The 9,880-nt window shown below is 35.9% G+C and overlaps 1 protein-coding gene across 1 annotated transcript; it reads left to right on the forward strand.

The window, feature by feature from the left end:
• The first annotated feature begins 2,836 nt into the window (after positions 1-2,836).
• Positions 2,837-4,760, forward strand: LOC131180131 (uncharacterized). Its single transcript, XM_058147747.1, has 3 exons — positions 2,837-2,900; positions 3,404-3,746; positions 3,788-4,760. Exons 1-3 carry the CDS (start codon positions 2,837-2,839, stop codon positions 4,758-4,760), a joined length of 1,380 nt encoding a protein of 459 aa, XP_058003730.1.
• Positions 4,761-9,880: the final 5,120 nt, after the last annotated feature.

Raw genomic sequence — 9,880 nt, forward strand, 5'->3', positions numbered from 1 at the left:
TTTGGGACCTCAAGGAAGGGTTATTGGGGTTCCAATGACAATAAAATGTTAAGAAAACACAAGAAAAATTTAATTAATAAAATATGAACAAATATTGATGAAAAATTAATTAAAAATGAATAGGAAAAGGAAGAAGAGAAATTGTGAATAAATAAGATTTATTACCTCATGCTTATGTAAGCATGAAGTAATTAAAATGCTTAGCCAATCAAATTAAAGAAATACACTTATAATGCATAAAATGTGCGGAAAAGAAGTCAAATTCTAGAAAAAAACACAGCAGCCACTCTCTTTCTTCCCAAGCCGCAACACCTCTCTCCCATGTCCACCATTGTCAAGCTTACCAAAGCTTGATTTCCATGGTTTTTCACCCATTAAAGCTTAAGTTCCCAAGACAAATTCTTGTTCTTTCATCTTAGTAAAGCTTTTGGGAGCAAAAAGAAATCAATGGGAGCAAAAAGAAATCAAAAGGAAGAGTTCTTGCAAGCTTTGGATTAGCTCCATTAGAGGTTAGTGACTTAACTTGTTTTTCTCTTTCAATTTATGTTGGAGGAGTATGATTGAGTTTAAATTTACAAAAAAAAAAATTAATAAATAACATGTGTATGCCCATTCCACATTTTTGGCAGCCTTGATGTGGTAAGGTTTTGAGGATTTCATGGAACTAGAAATGGTAGTATGGCTGCCTTAACATTAGTCTCTTAAGTGAAATGGTGAAATACAAGTTAAATGCATGATTTGAGATGTTAGGGTTAGGGTTTGAGTATGAAATGGAGACTTTGAGCATGTAATGGTGAAAGTAAGTTTTAATGGTCAATTAGTGACCATTTGGTTATGTGTAAACAAGAAATGAAGTGGTTTGTGTAGTGGGAATGGAGGTTAGTGTGGTTGCCCTTGGTGACCTGCAGGACTGGGCATGAGTCCAGCAGTTTTGGGCAGCAATAACTAGAGTTGTAGAGGTTCAATTTGTGCAAGGCCAATTGGACATGAAACTAGACACATAATGGCACAACTTTGGTGAAGAAACCATGCCCATAAAACCAAACCAAGTTGACCTAAATATTGCCCTAATCCGGGTGACCTGCATTCTGCCTGGGCAAAATGACCAAATGAATAGTGTTTATTTATTTGGTCATAACTCATTGTAGAAAGGTCCAATTGACCTGAAATTTTACCAGTAACAAGCTGAGATATAGGCCTACAACTTTCATGAAAAACCCTAACCCAAATTATGAACATAACATATTCAAAAAGTGACCTGCAGTCACTGCTCAAATTACTATAGATTTGGTCAGTCCAGAAAATCTAGGAAGTTGGCAATCCGGCCAGTCATAGTATTTAGGCCATAACTTGAGCTAAAAAACTCCAAATGGAGTGATTCAAAAAAAGAAATGTAACTAGACACAATAAGGAACAACTTTCATGTTGACAACTTTGCCAAATTCCTACTGCAAAAATGACTAATGGAATAGTAAATACAAGGCTTGAAATCTAAAAATTTTGAACAACTAACATTAAGCTTAGAAATGATATTGGCAACCAATACCAACAATTTTAGAATGCAAAATGTGGTATGTTGGGAATATTAAAACCAATGTACCTATTGACCATGCAAAAGTCAACATTTTTGTTGTCTAATGAAATGAATAGTAACACCTAAACTTATATTTCAATAATTGTAAAGTAAAAGTATAACATGCCCTAGTACACGTAGCAAGATTGGCTTGGATAGGTTGGCATGCTAATAGGGTTCTATTAGCAGTACTGCATATGGCTTCATGCCATTCTGTGTTTTATGGCCTCACGTGCCATTCTGTGACATAATAGCCTTTGGCTATGTTGATTGAGTTGTTATATTCGGGTTTTATCCCTGATAATTATTACAGCTTATTAGCTGTTCTGTTGCACACCAGGAGACACAATGTGACCGATGGTGTGATGGTCTGAAGTACTTAGTACCCAGTGCTAGTTTACCCGTTTATCCAGTCCAGTCGACTAGTATGGGTTACTCGGGCAATGATAATAAATCTTATCAAATTTTAATCAAATAATACTGCAATAAATATTAGAAATTAAGTCTACCAAAGATGTAAATATACATTCTGCATATTTACTTTATTTTAGTTATTTTATTTTATATTATCACCACTAAGCAGAATTGCTTAGCGCGTCGCTTTTGCCATGCGCAGGTACTGGAGAAATAGCTGGGAAGCCTAGCAGACATCAGACTGGGTGAACTTTCAGAGCTGCATACTGAGTCCAGAGTCACCTCACATCTGCAGTGCACTTGGTAGGACATTAGGACTTTGGGTGGCATTTTGTATTTTGCGTTTTGTATTAGTTTTGGATTGTAACTATAAACTCTTGAAATTATGTGAAATGTAAATATATAAAATTTCTTGTTATTGAAATTTTCTGTATATTATGTTGAAAAATGAAATGTTGAGAAATATACATGAATGTAATTTCAATGGTGATGTAAACAAAAATATTGAAAATAGTGTGTAAATTTGGAGATTGAGTTGAGATGTGTGTATATTGGAGTTCTAGATTTGAAAACTATATTGGAAGTGTTTTTTAAATAGGTTTAGAAGAACTGTTTTTTTTAATTTACAGCCGGCACTCTGCCATATTTTCTATAAAAAAATTTATGAATAATTCAATTTAATCAAAAATTGTAAATTAATGAATTAAAAAGGGTAAATTGTAATGAAAATGTGAATTGGTGCTCCGGCATACTGTGTGGCATATCTTGCCCGGCTACACTGTAGACAGGTAAGGGGTGTCACATGCCATGAGTATGTTCAATGCCAAATTTGATGCTTTAACGAGAAAAATGGATAAGTTAAGCATGAAGGTTGATTCTTTGATTGGAGGATCTAGTCATATAGAAGATGTTGGTGCAGGAAATATGCATTGTCAATGATTTTCCTTCTTATGGATAAGAATTTGGAAATGAGCAAGTTGATTTTGTTGGGAATTACAATCAGAAACCAATTGGTAATCCTTTTTCTGCTACATATAATCCAGCATGGAGGAATCACCCTAACTTTTCTTAGGGAGGTCGATAGGGACAGCAGCAACCAAATTATCAATAACCTCCTAATTTTCAGCAACAACAGCAGAATTTTTAACAAAACAGAGTACCACCTGGATTTTTACCACAAAGGAATGAAAATGCACCTGTTCCATAACTACCAGTTCAATCTTTAGACTAAAATTCAATTTTGAAGTCTATGATGGAGAATTTCTTAACTGCTCAATAAAAAACAAGGAGAGGTGATTCAACAATTAACTTCAAGGATAGATCAGCTTGCCACTCATAACAGGATGTTGGAAAACCAAATAGCTCAACAAGCAAGTTCTTCTAGTAAAGCATAAGGAAAACTTCCAAGTCAACCAGAGAATCCTAGAGAACATTTCAAGGCAGCGATCCTAAGGAGTGGGAAAATTGTGGGAGATAAAAAGGAAGATGAGCTAGAAGAGGAAAAGAAGAAAGAAGATGAAGACAAGAATGAATCTACTTCAAATCATGATGAAGTTAATGAGGAAGCAAACAATGAGAAGGAAGTTGAAAAAAAAGAAGAGGAAAAGTATGTGCCTCCACCACCATACAAGCCACCATTGCCATATCCTCAGAGGTTTCAGAAAGCAAAGCTAGATAAACAGTTTGGGAAATTTTTGAAAGTTTTGAAGAAGTTATACATTAACATCCCATTCACAGATGCAATTTCTCAAATGCCCTCGTATGCTAAATTCCTTAAGGAAATTTGTCAAACAAGAGGAGATTAGAAGATTATGAAACTGTGGCATTAACGGAGGAGTGTAGTGCTCTCTTACAGAATAAGCTCCCACCGAAATTGAAGGATCCAGGAAGTTTCTCTATTCCTTGTCACGTTGGGGACACTAGTATTGACAAAGCATTGTGTGATCTTGGAGCTAGTGTAAGTTTGATGCCACTCTCCATTTGTGAAAAGCTGAAGGTAGGAGATTTGAAACCCACCACCATTTCTTTGCAACTAGCTGATAGATCTATTAAATATCCAGTAGGAATTTTGGAGAATGTGCCGTTAAAAGTTGGAAAATTTTTCATTCCTGTGGATTTTGTGGTTCTTGAAATGGAAGAGGATATTCATATACCTATCATTTTAGGAAGGCCATTTTTAGCCACAGCAAGGGCTATAATTGATGTTAAGAATGGTATATTGACATTAAAAGTTAGAGAAGAGGAGGGGGAATTTAATTTGAATCAGACTTTGAAGAAACATCATGGAGTTGATCCTTGTTTAAGGGTGGATATTATTGATGAGATCGTGGAAGCAGAATTTAGGAAAAGATATCCTGAGGACCCTTTGGAGAATTGTTTGGTACATAGTAGAACAACAAAGGATGAAAATCCTGAAGTTGCAGCTTTTGCTCAAATTTTGGAAGCTACTCAAGAAGTTATAGGAGATCAAGTTTTGCAAGTTGAAGAGTTGAAACATGAAGTTGCACAACCACCTTTGCTAGATGAGAAGGAAGCACCACAGGTAGACCTCAAACCACTTCCATCTACATTAAAGTTGAAGGAAGCTCTAACAACAGCCCCTATTATGCAACCTCTGGATTGGTCATTGCCATTTGAGGTTATGTGTGATGCTAGTGACTTTGCTGTAGGAGCTGTACTTGGTCAAAAAAGAGAGAAGAGGTCTTATGCAATTTATTATGCCAGCAAAACTTTAGATGATACTCAAGTAAATTATGCCACCACTGAGAAATAATTTTTAGTTGTGGTATTTGCTGTGGAAAAGTTTAGGTCATACCTGGTTGGATCAAAAGTGATTGTCTATACAGACCATGCCACCATAAGATATTTGATGAATAAAAAATAAGTAAAACCAAGACTGATAAGATGGTTCTATTGCTACAGAAGTTTGACTTACAAATTAAAGATAAAAAGGGAGCTGAAAATATTGTAGCGGATCATTTATCAAGGATTAAATATGAGAGTAAAGATGGAAATGAAGAGGAATTTCCAATTGATGAGTTTTTCTCGAATGGGCAATTGCTGGTTATTGTTACTGCATTGTCATGGTTTGTAGCTTTTGTCAATTACCTGTCATGTGGAGTTCTCCTACTAGATTTGAGCTATCAACAGAAAAAGAAATTTTTGCATGATGTGAAATTTTATACATGGGAGGATCCATTGTTATTTAAGAGATGTAATGATGGCCTAGTTAGAAAGTGCGTGCCTAAAGAGGAAATAGGAAACATTTTAGAGCATTGTCATTCTTCTGACTATGGAGGTCATTTCAGTATGGATAAAACAGTGGCTAAAGTACTTCAAGTTGGATTTTATTGGCCATACATGTTTAAAATTGTGAGAGAATTTATTTTGAGATGTGATAGATGTCAAAGAGTGGGGAATATTTTAAGGAAAAATGAAATGCCACAACAAGGAATTTTGGAGATTGAGTTATTTGATGTTTGGGGCATAGATTTCATTAGACCATTTCCATTATCTTTTAGGAATAAATATATTTTGGTAGGTGTGGATTATGTGTCAAAATGGGTTGAGGCCATTGCTTCCCCTACAAATAATGCAAGGGTAGTAGTGAAATTTTTTAAAAAGTTTATTTTCACTAGATTTGGAGCTCCAAGAGCTGCAATCAATGATGGTGGATCTCATTTCTGTAATAAACAGTTTGAAAATCTTTTGAAGAAATATGGGGTTACTCATAAGGTAGCTACACCTTACCATCCTCAGACTAGTGGGCAAGTTGAAGTATCTAATAGGGAAATTGAAGAGAATTTTCGAGAAATTGTTAATTATTTAAGGAAGGATTGGTCATTGAGGCTAGATAATGCATTATGGGCGTACAGGACAGCTTACAAGACACCCATTAGAACTACACCTTTTAAGCTAGTCTATGGGAAATCATGTCATTTGCCAGTTGAGTTGGAACACAAGACATATTGGGCAATTCGAACTTTGAATTTTGATTTAAAAAGTGCTGGAGAGAAAAGATTGCTTCAATTAAACGAACTTGAAGAGATAAGGTTGGATGCCTATGAGAATGCTCGAATTTTTAAGGAAAGGACTAGATTTTGGCATGATAAGTATATTAAAAGAAAGGAGTTTAAAGAGGGTGACCTGGTCCTATTGTATAATTCTAGACTTAGACTCTTTCCTGGAAGTTAAAATCAAGATGGTCTGATCCTTTCAAGGTTGTCAAAGTCTATCCCCATGGAGCTGTGGATATTTGGAGTAAAAATTCTGGGATCTTTAAAGTTAATGGTCAAAGGCTCAAGATTTATATCCTAGGCCAGCCCATTGAGAAGGGAACAAGTTGTTTCCTTGATAATCCACCAATTCACTAAATTAAGGAGGGTCAAGCTAATGACCTAAAATTAGCGCTCTTTGGGAGGCACCCTAAAATTTTTCCTTATACTTAATTTTTCTTTTATTTTATACCCCATTGAACTCAAATTTGATTAAAATTCCTTTCTGCAGGTTGATAGAGATTTTTAAACAAATGTGTATGCTGAATTGAAAGAAATAAGTGTTTGGGAAGTTGCTGAACCTTATATTTGTCTTCCATGATGCATACTATTCTTAACAAAGTCAAATCTAAACTAATTTGAACTTTATGTCTGATTGCAGCAATATGGTGGAGTGAAAGGCCATTATTTGTTTCAATATTTTGAGGAAATTGGTGAGAAATATAAGAATTTTCATGGTGATCAATAGCAACATGCTTTTGATTTTACATTTTGGGTAATTAATTTTGATGTATTGTACTGAGATTGACATATTTGCCATTGAAAATTTTGTGAAATTTCATGATATAATTCTGCAGAATTTAGTCATGTGAATAGTGTCTGCAGCAGAATTTTGTTTCTTATTCATGAATTTTTAATGTTAAGTTTAGGGTCGAATTTGAGTTTTATTACTTGTGGTGTGATTGTTAATGTGAATATTACTTAAATAATGTTTTAGTTTGTGTTTGGTGGGTTGATGGAATTTAATTGTTCTTAGTGATTAATTGGGTTTTAATTGGATTTTGAGTGAAATTTTTGTGCAAATTGTGTTTTGGGTTTGGTTTTAGTGTGTTTAGGATCACATTTTTGGGTTTTATATCAGGTCATTTAGAACAAGGTTCAACATGATGTATGCTGGGAGTAGTGTCACCATCAAAACCTGTTTTTAGCACTCTAACTTGCTAAAAATGTAAAACCTGCCGAGAGTTTCAAGGGGTCTCACATGCCTCATGTAGCACCTCATGTATAATCACACGGGGCATATAACTTTTCCCTTTTATTCCAACATGCCTCATGTTATTCATCTTACAACAAATCACACAGGGCATGTCACCCCCCAACTATTTCCAACATGCCTCATGTCGGACCCTAGGTATGTCACCACTTAAACCTTTACCCTAGCCATCTCATTTTATTTCAACTCATTAGCCGCACAACTCAAAATCTTCACTGTTCCTTCCATGGTGCACAACAAGTAGCTTTCAACCCACATACCTAACATGCGAGCCATAAAAATGGCTACTAACAGTAATTCTTCAACCCCAACACCAAAACCTACACCACCCAATGCTCAACCCGAAACACCCATTTCGTCCCCAAATTCCCGATATGAACCCTAGTTCCCCACCTCGCCAATCCTCTCATTCCACCCCTAATCCCGACAATGCAACCCACGATACCACACCTCCCTCCCAAAAACACACAAAATCCACCCCTTCAGCTGTATACGAGGCGCGAAAAAGAAAGAAATCAGTTCTAAGCTCCTCTACTCCACCGAAACAGCCTAGGGTTGTTTCCCCACGACCCGTTAGTGCAAGAACCCGCTCTGTAGCCCAAAGTCCTATCTCATCGCAGGTCTCTTTAGCTCCAACTAGGGTCCAATCACCTCTGCATCATTCACCAACAATGTCTCAAAATGCTCCAGTTATCCCTCAATCTGGAAATCAGGTAAACTCATCTTACCCGTGGACTTTTAGGGACTTTGAAATGAGGAAAAATTATGAGGCACTTGCTAAAAAGAAAATTCTAGCCACCAAGTACATTGATGAACACAGTCTCAGAGAGATAGGACTTTTATGAATCTGTTAGTGAATATTTGGAAAATATAGGTCGGAGTGATTTTGCTAAGATTCAAGAACATGTTTTTAAGGAGTTGACATTTGAATTTTTAAGTTCACTACAATTAGATTTCCAGCCCACAAACAATAACCATAGGGACAACATTTCCTTTAGGTGTTTGGGTCAGGACAGAGAACTTGACACTACTCAAGTGAATGCCTTATTTGGTTTTTGTAATGATGGTGCAAAAGTGATTGAGTGGCAAAGGACTATTTATGACCCCCCTACATTTTGGAAGTCAATTGCACCATATGGAAAATACTACAATCCTAGTTCTGCTAAGGCCTCAGCCATCCAAGACCCTACCCTAAGATACTTGCAAAGTTCATGTCTTACACTATACTACGCAGAGGGCACCGTAATGGAGTTGTAGGAAAGAATAATTTATTTTTTTATGGTGCATAAAAGACAAGAAGAAGATAAATGGTGCTTATTTTCTTTGCTCTCATATGGAACGCATAGTGTCTAAGAATTCAGCTAGTAGTATAGTTGTTAGAGGAATGGTGACTGTAATTGCCAAATCATTTGGTTTTAACCCTGACCAGTATGTTATGGTGTCTATGGTTAGCCAGTCTTTTCTGGACAGAATTATCATGACTCAAATTGAAAATTTGTGTAAAAAGGGGTGATGTTTATGTGCTGGTAAATGGGGGACATGAGGGTGAAGAACAGCTGCAATCACAAGGTGTAGGACAACAAACTGATGCTAGTCCTTCTAGCTCTCACCCACCTACTGCTGGACAATCAGACTCACTTGCTTTTCTTAAAAATTTGGAAGCTAAAAATGACAGATTGGGTGAAATACAGTAGCCTGTTTCTGATGCTAATTGTGACATTATGATTTCTTTGAAAACTTTAGAGGCTAAGGTTGATACTTTAAGTCAGAAGCAAGCCAAGCTTGAGAAAAAGATTAAAAAGAAGCTTTCTTTATTCAGGAAAAAGCAAAAAATTCATAACAAAGAAATGATTGACATTTACAACAAGCTGGCAGCCTCTTTTAACCAACTGTACAAATGGGGCCAAGATATTTTTGCAGAAATGAAGGCTTTGGTAAAAAACCTAGATACTGCTTCTAAGAAATCCAATGAGCAAACACCTGCAGCAGCAAATGAACCAGTGTAATCCACCAATGACGAAGACCAACTAGTTGTTTAGTTTTAGAATTTTGTTTTGTTAGTTTCAAGTTACCTTATGAAACTTTAGTTTTTAATTGTGTAATTTGCTCAGTTTGTTTATGTTTGAACTATTCATTTCCTGGTTATTGGAACTTTTACATGTTTTATCTATCTGTGAATAGTTTAAATTTCTATTTTTCTTTATTTCTGTTTGCTTCATGAATCTTAAGTTGTTTTGGTTCATCATTATTGGCTGCATTAATTTCTTTTGCTGTGCTACTTGAATTGTCTTTGCAATCTAGATTCCTTTAATATCAGCTTCTCTTGGCTATTATAATAGCATTTCTAATATTGCTTTTTGATAGTCATATAACGGGATTATTGAAAATACAGCAGCTGCTCCTCTGTTAGCCCTGACAATACAGCATCTAAGGTAACTTCTGGACATTCACATGTCACATGCTGACACTGTTTTCCTTTACCATGCCTCATGCTAAGGGTTATGCTCTCCTATGGGCTATTTGAATTGCTTCAAAAAATCTGCAAAATTTTTGAAACCCACCAAAATTTTCATGAAGCATGATATGCCCCATGTTACTACCAGTGTTAGTTGCTCAGCATTCAAC

This window comes from Hevea brasiliensis, chromosome 5 (genome assembly GCF_030052815.1).
Source record: "Hevea brasiliensis isolate MT/VB/25A 57/8 chromosome 5, ASM3005281v1, whole genome shotgun sequence".
In the NCBI taxonomy this organism is placed as follows: Eukaryota; Viridiplantae; Streptophyta; class Magnoliopsida; order Malpighiales; family Euphorbiaceae; genus Hevea; species Hevea brasiliensis.

Excerpts from the sequence above, each read along its gene's own strand:
- LOC131180131 (XM_058147747.1), top strand. The coding sequence starts at position 2,837 with ATGGATAAGTTAAGCATGAAGGTTGATTCTTTGATTGGAGGATCTAGT. Across the intron at positions 2,901-3,403 it reads TAGTCATATAGAAGATGTTG|AGAATCCTAGAGAACATTTC; the intron begins GTGCAGGAAATA and ends CAAGTCAACCAG. Across the intron at positions 3,747-3,787 it reads GCAATTTCTCAAATGCCCTC|ATTAGAAGATTATGAAACTG; the intron begins GTATGCTAAATT and ends AAACAAGAGGAG.